The 19,705-nt window shown below is 35.0% G+C and overlaps 1 protein-coding gene across 1 annotated transcript; it reads left to right on the top strand.

Annotated features, from left to right (window-relative positions):
- Positions 1–216: 216 nt before the first annotated feature.
- On the top strand, positions 217–972 carry LOC146948787 (thaumatin-like protein 1b). Its single transcript, XM_085741467.1, has one exon. It carries the CDS (start codon positions 217–219, stop codon positions 955–957), a length of 741 nt encoding a protein of 246 aa, XP_085597593.1. The 3' UTR covers positions 958–972.
- Positions 973–19,705: the final 18,733 nt, after the last annotated feature.

Genomic DNA, 19,705 nt, shown 5'->3' with positions numbered 1-19,705 from the left:
TTATTTTGTTTTGTTATAGACTTGATATGATCATTTTTTTGGCCATATTTTGTATACTTGCCACATATACTTTCTTTATGATATTTTGTATTCTTGTCAAGTAAATGTTCATTCTGAGGTTGATTGAGAGGCCTCCATCTAGACCTTAATATTTATTATTAAAAAGAATATTAGAAAAGAAATAACTGAAGGAAAATAACATCGTCAATGTCTTCAATGATCAGTCAAGTGTTTATGTCTTTTATAATATTTCTCAACATTTTCCTTTCAAAAGCAAAGGCTAGACCTAACCCATACGCTGATGGAGTCAGTATGCTAATTATAAATGGTGGGTATGAAACAATTTGGCCAGCTATTTATACCGAGACAGGGCCAAGAGTGGTCCCCACAGGGATCAAATTGGAATCTGAAGAACAATATGATCTCAAAGTCCCCGATTCATGGTCAGGCACAATATGGGTAAGAACTGGATGTAGTGGAAACCCTAATAGTAGCTTTCATTGTGCTATTGGTGATTGTGGTACTAATAATATTCATTGCCATTACAACCGACCACACCCACCTGTGACTCAAGTGAAATTCAATTTAGTTCCAAAAGATGGTAGTAGTTCCTATAAAGTGGACCTTAAAGATGGTTTTAGTTTGCCTGTTACAGTGACCCCATTAGAATCCAAATGCCAAAAAATCATGTGCAATATGAATTTGTTGGATCAATGTCCTAATTGGTTGGCTGTCTATAGCCATGAAGGGAGAAAAATTGCTTGCAAGAGTCCATGTTATACCACTAGAGAGCCAAAGCATTGTTGCACTGAGGAATATGCTTCGCCTGAAAAGTGTGCGCTGAACCAATACACACAACTTTTAGAGAATCCATGTCCAAGTACTGTTTCTAATGCTTTTGATGAAACTCATTTCTCATGTTTTGGTGGGACTAGCTTTATGATATTATTTAATTAACTAGTCATTGAGTTAGATTACCCACTAATATAATTAAGGGTCTAGCTAACCATTGCCCTCAGGGCAAATGGTTAAGGTAATCAAAATTAGTAGTTTTACCTTGGAAACAACAATTTGTAAACTTTTTACAAGTTGACTTGACCACTTTTTATCACTTTCCAACACAAAATTTCTATTTTGTTCCCTTATCCAATGCCCCAAGGGCAATGGTTAGCATTTCCCTATAATTAATTGATGATTTTAGCTTTACATAAATATGTATATACTAGTGTTGTATTCTTTATTTCATCTCGTCATACTCCAATTTTTGACCTAAGATCCTATTTTCACACGCTCTTTTGACCCGGAATATTCTTTGACTTTTCAAGGAAAATTTCGGCAGAGAGCTATTCTCAGCCACACCACCAATCATGGCCGAATTACTGAGTCAACTCTTTCTTTCCAAAAACACCAAAAACGTGTTCCATCTCATTCAATCCCCATCAAAATCCATTAAACCAGTTTTTCATTTTCATCAACCTTTGAACCTATAAACAGAGGTCTCATTCCTCACTTATACACACACCAAAAGGTTCTCTTGAGTTGTCAAAGAACTTTTCTCTCTTCTCCCTCCTTTAACTTGTGTTGACGAGCTACTCTTTTCCTCTCCCATTTTTTTTTCTGTCCCTCCGGATTTAAAGAGTGTTCTTAAGGTCATAGTCCATTCGGTTTATAATGTTCCTTCGAAATTAAGAATGATCTTAAGAACATAGCCCCTATTCGGTTTATTTTCCATGAGTGGTATTTTAAAATACCTCATTTTTTGGTTCGTTTTTAGTCCACTTTTTATTTTATTGTTTATTATTATTTATTTAGCATTTTAATTTTGTCTGTTTATTATCCATGTTTAGATTATATTTTAGTAAGTTGTAATATAAAAAATAAAAAAAAAATATCATTATCTTTACTTTATTATTTGTTTAGTTCTTATGTATTAAAAATGAAAAAAAATACTAGGTTTAGTTTATTTATTATCCAAGGGGAAAGAGATTCGTTTTGACCAAATGTCACTACGGAACTCTCGCGCGTTTAATTTATCGTTGTTTTAATGTTTGGGCTTTAAATAAAAAAATCAAAAAACATTCAAATAGTCCAAAAACAAATTTCAAAAAAAGAATTCTTTTCCAATAAAAACTTGATCGTTATATAGTGATTTTCCATTTTTATTTTCTTAAAAAAAAACTTTAATTTATTTTAATATATTTAAACCTTTTCTTTAAATTAAAAAATACCAAAGAAATTTTCTCTTTTCCATCTGGCTTTTTATTTTTAAAACCTTTTCAAAAAACTAAAAAATATCAAACAAATCACTTGGCTTTTTACCCCGAACTACGTGATTTTGATCCCTCGCGGGTAACGTAGGTAAAAGACTCTTGTCTTTCCAAATCAAAAAATAATAAAAAAACATTTTCTTTTCTGCTCACCACATTAATCTTTTTTTAAGAAAATAAATAAATTTAGCCAAAAATAAATAAGAGGTTTCTATAGGATACTATAGACGTTTAGGATATTTGTGATCTTCTGGTACCTCCTGAAGTATATACGCATAAAGAACTTAAGAAAGACTTACAAAATTCTTGATCAATGATACAGAAAAGAAGGGACAGACAAGACTTTACTTGTCAAAGGAGAAAAGGGGAGACTTGTGATAGCCCAGATATATGTAGATGATATTGTGTTTGGAGGAATGTCGAACCAGATGGTCCAACATTTTGTTCATCAAATGCAATCTGAATTTGGAATGAGACTTATGGGAGAACTGACTTACTGTCTTCGTATACAAGTCAAACAGATGGAAGACACCATAATTATTTCCTAGAGTAAGTATGCAAAGATAGTAAAGAAGTTTGGCATGGACGATACATGTCACAAGAGAACACCAGCCGCCACTCACTTGGAGTTGTTAAAAGATGAAAAAGGGGTTGATGTTGATCAAATCATTAACTGAAGCATGATTGGAAGTCTGTCATATCTCATGTCAAGCATCAAATCATGTACTGAAGCATGATTGGAAGTCTGTTATATCTCACTTCAAGCATCAAATCATGTACTGAAGCATGATTGGAAGTCTGTTATATCTTACTCCAAGCAGACCTGATATAACCTTTGCTGTAGAGGTTTATGCTTGATAGCAAGCTGAGCTGAAAGATGAGTCATCTGACTCAAGTGAAAAGGATTCTGAAGCACATCAATGGGACTAGTGACTATGACATTCTATACTCTGACAGTGAAAATTCCAAATTAATTGGATATTGTGATGCTGACTAGGCAGGCAGTGCAGATGACAGAGAAAGTACTTTATTTTCTTGTTGGCATATTTTGTGGCTAAAAAGGGGGAGAAAAATGGTATGGTTGTATGCCTGTATATGGTTGTATACCTGTATATATGATATTCTGCATGTATCTATGTCTCTGGTTGTATGTCGGTTATGCCTGTATTCTCTGGTATTCTCTGGTGTTGCATTTATTTTGCAACTATTTCAGGCAGATGGTGTGTAGATGTTGGCACTCATGTTGCAACATCTTGATAATCTTAATGATTCTGAGAATCTGTTCTCAGTACTTTTATATTGTACATGTTCACTAGAAAGTTGGAACATGTCTCTGAGAGTTTGTGAAGATGTTGTCACTGTAGCTGAAACATCTTGAAGTTCTGCTCTGAAAATTCTCTTTTCTCAGAATTTCTGCTATACATGTTCCCTGCTGATGTTCTCTATAATACTGGAACATGTCTAAGAAGACTGGTGTAGATGTTAGCACTTGTGCTACAACATCTCTATGATGCTTCTGAGAATTTATTTTTCTCAGATGATGTACATGTTCCCTGAAGCTGATCAATAGAAGGCTGGAACATATCTATGAGACCCTGTGCAGATGTTGGCACTGAAGCTGCAACATCTTGATGTAATTCTGAGAATTTATTTTTCTTAGAATTCTAGATGTACATGTTCCCTGCAACTGCTCAATCAAAGGTTGGAAACGTGTCTGTGAGACTCTGTGCAGATGTTGGCACTTAAGCTGCAACATCTTAATGTAATTCTGAGAATTTATTTTTTTTTCTTAGAATTCTAGATGTACATGTTCCCTGCAACTGCTCAATCAAAGGTTGGAAATGTGTCTGTGAGACTCTGTGCAGATGTTGGCACTTAAGCTGCAACATCTTAATGTAATTCTGAGAATTTTTTTTTTCTTAGAATTCTAAGTGTACATGTTCCCTGCTACTTCCTTATACTATGGAACATGTCTGGATGACTTCTTAAAATCTAGGTTGTGTGTGTGATCTTTGATAGGTCTGCTAGCATATATCTGCTGATAGTTTGCTAGTTTGTGAATAATCCTTGATTGTTTTATGTCCAGATCCTGAATCTTATATGTCTATGCATCTGTATGCATGTATTCAGGGAGAGTAATGGAATATTCCTGTAAGTAGCCACTCATAAATTCATATATTCAGGGGGAGTGATACTTCTATGTGTGCTTGTGCTAGACCAAGCTGGGAGAAGGATGTTGAGTCAGAAGTTTAAACATCTGTGTCTATCACTTGTAAGTTGAGGAATTTGTGTTTCCTGACTTCTATATGTTGTTGGTGATAGTTCTCTGAAGGCATCCAAGTCTGTCACATGTAAGTATAGGAATTTAGTTTTCTGTGCTTCTATGGTTCGTTGGTGACAGTACTCTGTAGGTATGGGAAATTTATTTTTTCGCTTGCCTCTATGTGTGGAAGGTACTCCTGTCTGATGTGCTAAAGGATGTTGGAACATCCTATGTCTGTAGCATTGGAAACTTAGTTTTTTGCTCTGCTCTTGAGAGATCTTGCTTCTCTCCACTTCTGTGTTAGAAGTTATCTTCCTTGACTGTAGCATAGGAATTTATTTTTCCTCTGCTCTTGAGAGAACTTGTTTCTCTTCCTGTACAAGAACTTATGTTCCCTAGTTGTAGCTTAGGAATTTATTTTTCCTTAGCTCTGGAGACTATGCTACTGATCTGATCTGCTACTGCATGTCTCTGATCCAGTGTAATACCTCTGCCAGCTAAAGCTGTGATTGAAGATTCGTGAGGTATTCTATGTATGCACACTTTTTCTTTTTCTAGAGTGATACTGTCTGCTACTTCTTCTTCTTGAATATGTGTTCGTGATGACTTGAGGAAGTGTATCTATGGTGTCTCTTTGGATTCTGTGTGCTAGCTGTTTCTTCATTGGTGTGTTCTCATGCTCTTAGAGGAATGGTATCTCTGTATCCCTCTGTTTCATAAGTATTGGCCTTAATTTGTTTGAGCCAAAAATTTGCCAAAGGGGGAGATTGTTGGGTATTTGTGTTGGCTGCATTATTGCTAAAACAAATATCCATATTCTGTAAGTTAGAACCAATGTTCTAACATGAGGTTAGGCATCTCTGCAAGATGCTGGATAAATGTGCTGGATGATGATTTAACATGTCCATTTTGCAGTTACTTTTCTTCATGGTTGCGGATGAAGAAATGTATTTGTGGTATCTCTCTACCTTGTCTGAATGGTCTAAGATTTGTTTTAACAACAAATAAATCCAAAGGGGGAGATTGTTGAGTATTTGGGTATTGGCTTCGTTGTTTCTAAAACAAATACTCGTGTATGTTGGATACAATGTTCCAACATCTTGGAACGGTTCAGTGTGCCCGGTTCATGTGGCTTGGTTCACGCAATCCTTATCTCAGTAAGGAAACCACACCTTATTTCTTGTTCACCAAGCAGCACGTTATTGTCCAGAATAAACTGGAAGATTTGTTTGTAAAATATAAACAATATTTTAGATTTCCTTGGTGGTGTATATGGAAGTTCCTAAAAATGTTCCTACTTTTTAGGAGTTACCATACTTGTAAAATATATTTTCAAAACAGATTTTAGAAAATATATTTTTTGAAGAATATTTGTTTCAACATATTTCTGATGAGAATATTTGATACAAATATATGTTTAGCCTATTACGAAAATACCCATGCTTTGAAAGGCTATATAAGGAAGACTTGTACCCTAGTTTTATTCACCAATTCAAGAATATTGGATTGAGTCTGTTAGGGTTTCAACTCGTGCTTTATTTGTGAGCCTCTCTTTGTATCACCTTGATGCATCGAGATGGACCTTTAGTTGAGTTGTAATGTATCAAAACCGTCGATTTGTAAAAGAATAGATTTTTAGGGTTTTGAGTCGTCTTCCCTGTGTGTTCTTCTCTTGTATCGTTTGTGATGAAAGTCTAGGACTGGTTACTGTGTTCACTACTCTGAAGCTGTGAAGCAAGGAGCTAGGTAGCTTGTGCATCAAACCGAAGTTGTAAAACAAGGTTTGGTTGTTTGTGTTGGAAGGTAACTTCTATTTTGTTGTGTTTGAGGTCTTATAGGTCACTGGGGCAGTGACTGACCATTAGGATAGTGAGATGGGATCTCAGATCTAGGAGTTCCTTGGTTGAAGTCTATACGGGTAGGTCCTAGGTCATATAGTGTAAACGAGGAGTTTGCTGAGAGCTATTGAATATGGACTACACTAGTGGATTTCCTTCTTGGCTTGGTAGCTCCCAGATGTAAGCGTGTTGTGCTGAACTAGGTCAACAAACTCTATGTGCCTTTTACTTCCCTGTCGTTTATTTTGCTGTTTGTTTATGCTTACTGCCAGAATGATGTTGAAACATTAAACGGAACATCTGCTTTCTGCGGATCTGGAACTGAAACATCACATAAAAACATCTTATAACTAACGCGCTAAAATTCTATATATGTTATATTCGCCTTGATCTGTCTGTTTTCTGCTAGCTCGATGTTAAAACATTTTACTCGACATTCTGATCATAACATCGTATAAAACACATGAAAGCTAGCCTCCCGGAATTTCAGAATTTAACAACGTAACTACAACATTTAATAAGGATAAAACAACCATCAACATCTTAAACATCAACAATATATATATTCATCATTATATAACATCAACTAAAATCATCCATTAAGGTCAGAACGGCAACAACAACATCTTAAGCAATCATCATTTATTTCATGTTATGACGACTCTACAATGCAACAACAACTCCTCATCTTAAACAACAACATCTTAGACAACTTCAATATGGATGTGGTACCACCAGGGCATTATGCCCCAATCTCTAAGGTCATAATGGACCTGTTGGGCATTAAGCCCCCATCGCTAAGGTCATAAAGGACCTGTCAGGCGTTAAGCCCCCATCTCTGACTATGCAACGACACAACTCTAATGCAACAACATAAATTTCGTACAACAACTTGAATGGCATAACATCATAATATTACGCATCATACAATACTCACATAATATATTCCAACATATCAACAACAATAACAACATATACATTAATCAATTGCATTCATATCAAAGTCCAAAACATTCTTCAAAAGCAAATCAAGTTTGATCAATAAGGCATAAGCCAAATACTCATAAAACACCTCAACTAAATCCCTAATACTTAAGTTGAAGTTGGGAAACCAACCATAAGTTTTTGGACTAACTTGGGATCAGTTATGCTAAGTTTTCTTAAAGTTTTATGAAGACCCACTTGGACTATTTTCATCATAACTCAAAATCTACAAATAATTTTCTAGTCACTCCAAAGCCATTAGAATGCTAACTCAATTATCTACAACTTTCATGTTTACACCGAAAGCTAATTCAAAACAGAAACGGGTGAAAAATGTGAATATTTCCTAGATTGGACTGACAGAAAATCGGTGGCCGATTTTGACAAATCGGGGCCCGATTTTTCTAGAACTAAAATTGGAAATTTAGATCAGAAAATGGTGGCCGATTTTGACAATTCGATGGCCGATTTTGGGCTTCTCAGCAGTTTAAAATTCAGTTTAACAATGCGTTTTTCGCTTAAGAATCACTCTTAAAACCCAATTTTCAATTACCCAAATCCCAAATTTGATAGGGAACATTGCCTATGACCATTCTAAGACCTGAACATCAATTCAACATAGCGATTCATGGGAAATTCATGCACTTTCAACAATTAACTTCATAATTCAAAGACTTAATTTCTCAAACAACAAACTATGAACAACAACATAAGATTAACCCTAATCCCTAAAACTCACAACCTACAACTTCTGTCAAACCCAATTTTAGAAGAACATACTTAAAATTAGAGAATATGAATCCCACCCTTACCTTAGATTATTTTTCTGAATTCCAACGGCTGCGTTCTTCGTTCTTAGGGTTCTCTCTGACTCCTCCTCTTTTCTCCTCTTTTCTCCAATTGTACGTGTTATTCTTTTCATTCTCTATAACTGACTTAACCCTTTCTCTAATTGCTCTTCTAAAAACTACTCTCTTCCCTAATAATTATTTATGTCTAATAATAATACTCCTCCCCCCACATAATAATGATATTAATACTTATAATATCAACTATTAATATATATTCCATCAAAATATATATAATAAATCATAAAATATTCTACTAAAATGCAATAAATCAATTAAATAATAATTATGAAAAAGTAGGCGTTACATTGAACTATTGTTAGTATGATAAAGGGGCTGATTTGTAGTGTTATTGGATTCTCATTATTATTATCATCATCATCATCATCATCATCATCATCATCATCGATAAACAACAATTATGGTCTCTCAATGTGTATTTTATAGTCTTTTTGACGTTACGAGTGACCTGTGATTGGCAAATTGTTCATATTATTTTTTCATTCTCAAAATTAAACATGTTAAAACTGAAGAGAAAGGATCAATTATTTTCATATTTATGCATGCCATTATTATGATTTATGGCATTATTGTGAAATATAGTACTCATTTAGTAATGGAAAAGGACCTTCATTCTTGTTTGTCTGTTCTGATTTGATATTGGGATATGTTGATGGTGAGAGGCGTTGTTGTTTGTATATTTTGTTTTATGTTGATTTGATTTATATGAAAACTATTAGTTGTTGTTCTGATTTAGTTGATTTATGTTGATTAGATTTATATGAAAACTATTAGTAACTATTAGTATCATGTTGATTTGATATTTAGTTTTTTATATGGAAACTTGTTTTATGTTGTTCGTCACTTTAGAAATTATTAGTTGTAAATCCATATAATGACATAACAAGTTAACACATTGTGAACAGTCTTGTAAGATCTAGGACATCATGGACACTTGACTATAAAAGTTATGAAATTGCTAGATTTATACATGCATTGTTAAATTTATTCACATGAAACAGAATATGGGAATTCCTGAACATAAAAAATACTACACCATGATACTAATACTAATGATAAAATTTATCCTTGTTATGTCTATGCTGTAAGATATATACTATGAACTCTGTGGTTTGTTTGGTTGAGGCTTGATAGTAATATCCTTATTAATTTTTTTGGCTTAATAGCAGTTTTCTCCCCCTAACTTTCACGAAGTTGTGATATTGGCCCCCTAAGAAAAAAAACTACAAAACCGCCCCCTAAGTTTTGCAACTGTAGCAGTTTTGGCCCCCCAAGGCCAAAAAAACAAATAATAACATATGGCACCTCACTTAGGGTGCCACGTCAGCATAGACCGAGTCAAAATTGACCTTGGGGGCCAAAACTGCCACATGTGCAAAACTTAGGGGGTGGTTTTGTAGTTTTTTTTAGGGGCCTAAAACTGCTATTAAGCCTAATTTTTTATATTGATATTGCAATTAATTTACTTTTCAGATTTTAAAATAGCTACTTGAACTTAATTAGGCTGTTGTGTATTTTTATTTTGATTGTTTTTTATTTTAATTTGTGGTTTGATTCTTCTTCTGAAAATCTCATCATTCTGTACATGTCTTTTTAATTTAGGTATGCCAATTTGCATGGAACTTGTTCTCTAGGTCACTATCATTTATTTCGGAAAATAGAAAAACAATGGATAATGGATTAATTTTTTGCATTATTCTATCATTTTTTATTCACTGCATGAAGGATTAGCATGCAGTTTTTGTATCTCAGTTTTGTCTTATTTGTTGTTCTGTCTAGAGATAGTAAAATTCATAGTCTAGAGTTATAAGGTAGTTAAATGCATTGACACTATATTGGGTTGCAACTCTTTTTTCAGTATCTATGTTTTGAAAACTTTTCAACATGTTAATTACATACATATTATTTTTTACAGCTTCTTTTAGTAACACTCTTATTGTTGGATGATTTTGAACAGGTTGACAACCCTTCAAATAATTTGCTACATCCAAATATACATGCTTTAGGATGGGGTCCTTTAAGAATTGTAAAAACATGGTCTATTTACTTTGTGAATGGCTTCAAGTTTCACACGAAAGCACATTCAATTGAAAAGTCTACTATGAATTGTGGATTGTGTGTTAAAGGTACGAGCTATGGTGAATATGAAAATGACTTTTATGGTCAACTTGAAGAAATAGTTTAAATTGAATATCCCGAAAGAAGGAGAAAAGATAATGGATGTTGGTTGGTGAGCGAGACAAGGATGAAGGGTTTTGGGATCAAAGTGATAATAAGGAATGAATTTGTGTATTTTAATATTTCTAATGATTTTATTACTATTTTCAGCCTTGAAGTTTTACTATGTTCAGCCTTAATATGTACATTATGTCATTTGTTTAATTGAAGTTTGATATATATCTTTCTAGGTTTCCATCTAGTTTTTATTTTGATGTAGTTATTTAGGTAGTTAATCAAATTGTTGTTTTAGATGTATGGATGAGGTAGTGATAGAGGTGGAAGGACTTTATCCTCTCAAGGCCGACACTCAACTGGTAGAGGGAGAATTGATGTACAAGTTACACCTACTATACCATCTCCATAGGTATCTCTAAATTAATCATTATTGCATGCACAACCTACGCCATCACCACACATAAACACTATACCATCAGCATCACCACCACCAACTCAAACCCCAACACCAACTCCGACCCCATCAACTACCATACCTCAAAATCTAACTCCAACCACATCAGCAACTAATGACATCTCGTCATTACGTAATTTTTTATGTAATTTAATCACATTTTGGAGTTTACAAGGCAACTTATTCAGCAAGAAAAGCAGAAAAACTGAAGAAAGTGCAAAGAAGAAAAACATGTCACGATTCTGCTAAAACGTGACACAATTTGGCAAGGCAAATACATGCTCTCGGCATTGAGAAAACGTGTCACGATCACCAAATCGTAAAACGTGACACGATTTTGGGCGAATTTTTGTGCCACTTTAAACTGAAGTCTATTATGAAGACAAGGGTTATGAATTCTGGAGAGAGAAAGTGCGTTTTGCAGACCTAGAGACTGAAGAATGGGGCGATTTCCTCCATTCTTTACCAGTTTGTGTATGTTTTAATTCTTTCATTGATTATGCTATTTGTAAACTCAATTATGAGTAGCTAAATCTCTTAGAGATTAGGTCTGAGATGATTCTTTGTAACCCTAATTGATCCATGTTACTGTGAAACTCTATATATTGTGAATGACAATCTAGTTTTTATTCAACTCAATTGTTCTTAATGCTTTTTATATGCTGATCAAATATAAACATGATTTAGTGAGAATGAATGACTACAGACCATACCTTTCTACTAAGACCTAATTGAATTGTTCTAATAAACAGGGTTAGTCTTGGAATGGATAATCGTTTGTTAGTGATATTAGGTTAACGTGCTTAAACCTTCAAAGATTATTAAACCACCTAAGGAATTAGGGGTTGTAGTTTAAGAAGAGGGTCCTGACTCAAGGGATTGATTAGGACTATTTTGTTAACTTTCGTGGAACTAGAAAATCATTGATAAGAATAGGTGCGGTATACCAATTAGGGGAACATAGATGATTCGAAAGACATGACCTCATCTCTCTATTATTCTTTACAACCAATCTTTATTTTCCGTCGTTACTTTTATGCAATCAAACCAATCAACTGCCTAGTGGCAAACAAAATAACTTTTATACATCCTAAATAATAACGCTTTTGAATTATTGAAGTTAACACAGTCCTCGTGGATACGATCTTATTTTACTACTTCGATAGTTTTTGGTACACTTGCCAGATATCTATCAGCAACCATACCTCAAAATCCTGAACAAACTTTGCCACACACTCAATCATCTGCCATTGAACCTGATGAAGATGAACGAATTGATCAAGAATGCCTTTTGGAAATAGAGCCGTATGGAAATGAGTAAGTTAAATATTATACTTTTGAGAAAGTAATTTTTTTTTGTTTTGTTGTAGAGAATAATCAATGCATGTATATTAACAATTTGTATTAACAGGTTCAATCCATCAACTGTTATTTGTTTGTTGACGAAATCAATTTAGAGAAAATTTGATTGGTTCTATCTTGAACCATAAAAAGTTATGGCTCACTGAGTTTAAGGTAATAGATAGTTAATTAGTAATTGATAGTTAATTAGAAATATATTTCATTAAGAATAATGAGCAATTCTTACCTAGACACAAACCCAAATAGAAAATAAATTAGTCACATCATTTTTAATTTTATCTTTAAATTTTTCTTATCTATGTGTGTGTGCCTAAGTCATTTTTATTTGTGTTTTTGACTATGTTAGACTTTCTCTAAGAATAATACTTCGCTACAATGTTTTAGATACAGTTCAACCGGTTCTTAACATAAATTTCACTAAGCAGATTTGTTTTAACTGATACAAAATACCTTTGCTGACGTAAGTTTTTGGCAGTTATGATGAATATTAGTGCAGAACAGTACAAACATTGCACAAAGTTAGTTATGATTTATTGAACAATTAAAGACTCTTGAAAATTTTGAATTGCTAACATGTTAATTGGGTGCAATTTTGTAGAAGTATTGTATATGGGAACCTAAATACGATGCTAGGATTCGCCAATTTTTTGTAATCAAGGGAGAAGGTAGATTCAGAGGTATGATGTATCAAGAGAGGAAAAACTATGCATACAATTTTGAATACAAGCCAAAGTACATCCCAGAGCCAATATGGAATCAATTAATACATTATTGGGCATCTGATAAAAAGTTTAAGAATTTATCTGTGGCAAACATTGCAAATATTGCCTCAACTCAAGGTAGCTCCATTCATACCGATGGTTCTATATCTATGGGTGAGTATGAACGTAGGATGGTAAGACATTTGAAATTTCTTTACTTGACCCCATTAATTCGTGAACAACATATTGGATATTTTCTCATTAAAGTTATGGAAAAAATGTAGGACAATGAAACAGGAGTCAAACCTGCTATGGAGGAGGTATTTGCTCATTGTCGTATTAGAAAGGATAAGACATGGGTTGATAATAGAGTTGAGCAAGCCTATGTAAGTAGTTATTTAACATTACAGAATTAATTTATCTGTGTTGGGTATTTGTGTTGGCTGCATTGTTGCTAAAACAAATATCCTTGTTCTGTAAGTTGGAACCAATGTTCCAGCATGTGGTTTGGCGATTCTGCAAGATGTTGGATACAATGTTCCAACATCTTGGCACGGTTCAGTGTCCCTGAGTTCTCGCCTTTGTGTACGTGCGTATTTTATCGTTTAAGGAAACCATATTTCCTTTACTTACTGACCAAGTAACGCGCATATCTTATAAGAATCAGCTGTGGAATATTTCTAAAATAGATATTTTATTTTAGGAAATATTTATTATTATTTGGAACGTTCCTAAAAAGGTTTCGACATTTTGGGACATTCCAGATTTGTTTCTAATTCTGTTTTCCAGGTTTGCTGAACCGATCTGCAAGTTTACTGAAGCCCAATGAATTATTTAGCCCAAGCTACTTCAGTATAAAAGGAAGACTTCAAGACCTAATTGCTCATTCAAGCCGTCATACTAAAAAGTTTAGATTTTTAGGGTTTGAGTCTTCATGTATTCTGTTCTTGTGTCGTTTGTGATGCAAGTATAGAATCTTTACTGTGTGCCTTTCTTGTGTCGATTTAAATACTTGTTTAGGACTGAGTTTGTGAGTTTGATACTCTTGTGCACTAAACCGAAGTTGTGAAACAAGGTTTAGTTGATTGTGTTGGAAGGTAACTTCTACTTTTGTTTTGGTTGAGGTCTGATAGGTCACTGGGGCAGTGACTGACCATTAGGATAGTGAGATGGGATCTCAGATCTAGGAGTTCCTAGGTTGAAATCTAGACGGGTAGGTCTTAGGTCTTTAGTGTAAACGAGGAGTTTGCTGAGAGCTATAGAATAAGGACTACACTAGTGGATTTTCTTCCTGGCTTGGTAGCCCCCAGATGTAGGTGAGTTGTGCCAAACTGGGTTAACAAACTCTCTGTGCCTTTTACTTTCCTGTCTTTTAAGTTTATGCTTACTGCTAGTTCGATGTTGGAACATTAAACGGAACATCTGCTGTCTGTGCATCTGAAATTGAAACATCACTTAGAACAACTTCTAACTAACGCACTAAAATTCAACATCCATTATATTTGACTCGATTTGTCTGTTTTCTGCTAGCTCGATGTTAAAACATCTTACTCGACATTCAGTTCGTATCGGATGTTGAAACATCGCATAAAACATCTGAAAGCTAGCCTGCCGGAATTTCTATTGGCATCAGAGCAGGCACCCTGCCTGTTTTAGGGTGAGATCCAGAGAAGATACTTTCTGGCATTATGGACAAGGAAGGAGGATTTGTGAATAGACAACCTTTGTTGGATGGCTCCAATTATGATGATTGGAAATCACGCATGAGTGCTTTCATCAAATCCATAGATAACAAGACATGGAAAGCAGTTCTGAAGGGTTGGGAACATCCTGTTGTGCTCGACAAAGATGGAAACAAGACGGCTTATCTGAAACCAGAAGTAGAGTGGTCCAAGGAAGAAGATTAATTAGCTCTTGAAAACTCGAAGGCTTTGAACGCTTTATTCCATGGAGTGGACAAGAACATGTTCAGATTGATCAAGCAATGCACTGTGGCTAAGGATGCATGGGAAATTATCAAAACTAAACATGAAGGTACATCTAAAGTGAAAATGTTTAGGCTTCAACTTTTGATTACAAAGTTTGAAAATCTAAAAATGATGGATGATGAGAACATACATGACTTTTACATGAATGTCCTTGACATGGCTAACTCCTTTGACTCACTTGGGGAAAAGATGTCTGATGAAAAGCTCGTAAGAAAGATTCTCAGATCTCTACCTAAGAGATTTTGATATGAAGGTGACTGCGATTGAAGAAGCACAAGACATCTCAAGTATGAAGGTTGATGAGCTAATAGGATCACTTCAAACCTTTGAATTAGCTAATGAATTTAAGAAGAAAAACATGGCTTTCATTTCTAACACCGATGAGGAAGATGTTCAATGTGAAATGGAGACTGATGAAATTATTTTAGATGCAATTATGCATCTTGGTAGAGAATTTAACAAAGTGTTGGAGATGATTGACAAAAAGTCAGGGCCAAATGTTCAGAACATCTCGTTCAACATCAGCAGAAACAGTGAGTCTTTAAGAAGGGATAAAATTGATGAAAATTCCAATCGTGTGACAGCATTAACAGGAAGATATAATTCTGACGAAGAATCAAGTGATGGATAATTAACTTATGAAGAGCTAGCTAATTCCTACAAAGAGATTCATGCTATAAGTGAAGAGGTGATAGCTCAACTGCTGGATGAAAAGAACAAACTAGTGTCAGCTAAATCTAACCTTCAAAATGAGGTAACTCTTCTATCTTCCAAACTAGAGAAACAGAAGAAAACTATTAATGATTTTTGTCTTGAAAAAGAGAAACTTATGTCTATTACCACTGGTCTACAAGAGGAAAACATCTTGTTAAAATCCAAATTAGAAAACATGACCAAATTTGTTCGGATGTTGAACAATGGTTCTAATGTGTTAGATGAAAGGAATAGGATTTGACTAAGGCACTGTGAACAAAGAAATAAAAATTCCCACAAAGAAGTTTGTTCCTCCTAAAAAGAAGACTGAGTTTGTAATGTTGGATCACATGTCTCAACATCCTGTCTGACATCAGAACACTCAACCAAGGAACAAAAAGAAATCACCTTGGATATGTCACCAATGTGGTAGATCTGGTCACATAAGACCGTACTATTATAAATTGTATGGATATCCTCAGTCTCATGTTCAACCAAAGGTCAGTGGTAAGATTGCTCAAGCTAGGAAAGAATGGAAACCCGAAACTCCAAATGTAAGTTCTTCTGTGACTCCCTCTGTGTCGATTGGTGTTCCACCTGTTTTAACTATGTCTGGCAACCTTGTTCAATCTAGTTTGAATGTTGCTGATGTTGATAAAAATATTTATGTGTCTGCTTTTAAAACTGCTATTGCACCAGATGTTGCGTCCGATGTTACAACATCCCTGGTTCAACCTGATAAAATAAAGTTTGTGGCTGAGTCAGCCTCTGATAATGAAAAATTCCAAAGTAAGAAGGTTTCTGATCATGCAGATGGTAATAATGTGTTTGTTGGTAATGACCCAAGTGTGTGGAGTTTTCTCCTTAGTTTGTCAGAATTTATGGCTAAAAAGGGGGAGTATATAGCTACTTTGATTTTGTTTTTGGCAGAATGGTGGTATGTTTCTAATGTTGTCTCTGCTGTTGAAACATCCTTTTTGATTTGCCTATGAAGTTTTCTCTTAATGGTTGTGAAGTTGCATGATTAGTTTGTCTGTCATTCCATTGTAAGTAGATGTTTGTATGTTAGCAGAAGTATTGTTTTGATGCTTGCCTAATGATGTGCCAGATGATGTTGAAACATCTTATCTGTCTAATTTTAGTCTCTGCTCTTTGGAAGTTTTCCTGCACTGTTGGTATGATATGCACTGTTATGGATACCCTTGATGTCTGCTGACTGTTTTGCATATTTTGTGGCTAAAAAGGGGGAGAAAATGGTATATTTATACTCTCTATGCCTTTCTGTATAGGTGCTCTTCTGCATGTATCTTTGTGTATGTCTGAATGTTATGACTGTTATTTCATGTTGTTGCATTATTTTGCAACTACGTCAGGTTATGTGTAGATGTTGACACTCATGTTGCAACATTTTGATGGTTTTAATGATAATCTGAGAATCTGTTCTCAGTATTTTAGAAAGTACATGTTCCTTGCTGATGTTCTTTGGAATGTTGGAACATGTCTAAGAAGACTTAGTGTAGATGTTAGCACTTGTGCTAGAACATCTCTATGATGCTTCTGAGATTCTGGTTTTCTCAGATGATGTACATGTTCCCTGCAAATGCTCAATACAAGGTTGGAACATGTCTAAGAGACCCTGTGCAGATGTTGGCACTTCGGCTGCAACATCTTGTTGTAATTCTGAGAATTTATTTTTCTTAGAATTCTTAGTGTACAGGTTTCCTACTACTGTCTTATATTATGGAACCTGTCTGGATGACTTTCTAAAGTCTCAGTGTGTGTGACCTTTGATAGGTCTGCTAGCATGTATCTGCTGATAGGAATGCTAGTTTGTGGATATTCCCTGAATGTTTTATGCCCAGATCTTGAAGGTTTTATTTCTATGCATTAGGATCTTTTATCTGTTCTAAGTATCTGTATGCATGTATTCAGGGGGAGTAATGGAATATTCCTGTAAGTAGTCACTCATAAATTCATATATTCAGGGGGAGTGATACTTCTATGTGAGCTTGTGCTAGTCCAAGCTCGGTGAAGGATGTTGAGTGAGAAGTTTAAACATCTGCGTCTATCACCTGTAAGTTTGGGAATTTGTGTTTCCTGACTTTTATATGTTGTTGGTGATAGTTCTCTGAAGTCATCCAAGACTGTCACATGTAAGTATATGAATTTATTTTTCCTGTGCTTCTATGGTTGGTTGGTGACAGCACTCTGTAGGTATGGGAAATTTATTTTTTCCCTTGCCTCTATGTGTGGAAGGTACTCCTGTCTGACGTTCTGAAGGATGTTGGAACATCCTATATCTGTGTGGGAATTCTCTTTCCCTGTCTGTAGCATTGGGACTTAGTTTTCCTCTGCTCTTGAGAGAACTTGCTTCTCTCCACTTATGTGTGGGAAGTTATCTTCCTTGACTGTAGAAAAGGAATTTATTTTTCCTCTGCTCTTTAGAGAACTTGCTTCTCTATCTGTACAAGAACTTAGGTTCCCTAGTTGTAGCTTAGGAATTTGTTCCTTAGCTCTTGAGACTATGCTACTGATCTGATCCGCTGCTGAATGTCTCCGATCCAGTGTAATACCTCTGCGAGCTGAAGCTGTGATTGAAGATTCGTGAGGTATTCTATGTATGCACACTCTTGCTATCTCTAGAGTGATACTATCTACTACTTCTTCTTCTTGAATATGTGTTCGTGATGACTTGAGGAAGTGTATCTATGGTGTCTCTTCGGAATCTGTGTGCTAGTTGTTTCTTCATTAGTGTGAACTCATGCTCTTGGAGGAATGGTATCTTTGTATCCTCTGTTTCATAAGTATTGGCCTTAATTTGTTTTAGCCAAAAATTTGCCAAAGGGGGAGATTGTTGGGTATTTGTGTTGGCTGCATTGTTCTGTAAGTTGGAACCAATGTTCTAGCATGTGGTTAGGCGACTCTGCAAGATGTTGGATACAATGTTCCAACATCCTGGCACGGTTCAGTGTGCCTGAGTTCTCGCCTTTGTGTACGTGCGTATTTTATCGTTTAAGGAAACCATATTTCCTTTACTTACTGACCAAGTAACGCGCATATCTTATAAGAATCAGTTGTGGAATATTTCTAAAATAGATATTTTATTTTAGGAAATATTTATTATTATTTGGAACGTTCCTAAAAAGTTTTCAACATTTTAGGACTTTCCAGATTTGTTTATGATTCTGTTTTGCAGGTTTGCTGAACCAATTTGCAAGTTTACTGAAGCCCAATGAATTATTTAGCCCAACCTGCTTCAGTATAAAAGGAAGACTTCAAGACCTACATTCAAGCCGTCATACTAAAAAGTTTAGATTTTTAGGGTTTGAGTCTTCATGTATTCAATTCTTGTGTCGTTTGTGATGCAAGTCTAGAATCTTTACTGTGTGCCTTTCTTGTGTCGATTTAAATACTTGTTTAGGACTGAGTTCGTGAGTTTGATACTCTTGTGCACTAAACCGAAGTTGTGAAACAAAGTTTAGTTGATTGTGTTGGAAGGTAACTTCTACTTTTGTTTTGGTTGAGGTCTGATAGGTCACTGGGGCAGTGACTGACCATTAGGATAGTGAGATGGGATCTCAGATCTAGGAGTTCCTAGGTTGAAATCTAGACGGGTAGGTCCTAGGTCTTTACTGTAAACGAGGAGTTTGCTGAGAGCTATAGAATAAGGACTACACTAGTGGATTTCCTTCCTAGCTTGGTAGCCCCCAGATGTAGGTGAGTTGTGCCGAACTGGGTTAACAAACTCTCTGTGCCTTTTACCTAACGCACTTAGAACAGCTTCTAACTAACGCACTAAAATTCAACATCTATTATATTTGCCTCGATCTGTCTGTTTTCTGCTAGCTCGATGTTAAAACATCTTACTCGACATTCTGTTCGTATCGGATGTTGAAACATCGTATAAAACATCTGAAAGCTAGCCTGCCGGAATTTCAATCTGTAATTTAAGTTATGATAATAGGGCTGAGAAAGGATAGGTTTTAATTTATCTATGATTTTAATAACATTACATATTTATAATTGGTTGTAATTTAAATGACTAACAAAATTCAAAATTTTAGGGAGATTTTAAGAAGAGAAGATTAGAGCTTTTCGAAATATCTATGTC

Source organism: Medicago sativa, chromosome 2, assembly GCF_051527215.1.
Source record: "Medicago sativa cultivar Bolivia chromosome 2, Bolivia_mono, whole genome shotgun sequence".
Taxonomy (NCBI): Eukaryota; Viridiplantae; Streptophyta; class Magnoliopsida; order Fabales; family Fabaceae; genus Medicago; species Medicago sativa.
Note: the sequence above shows the minus strand (reverse complement) of the source record. Positions and strands in the feature narration are given on the sequence as shown.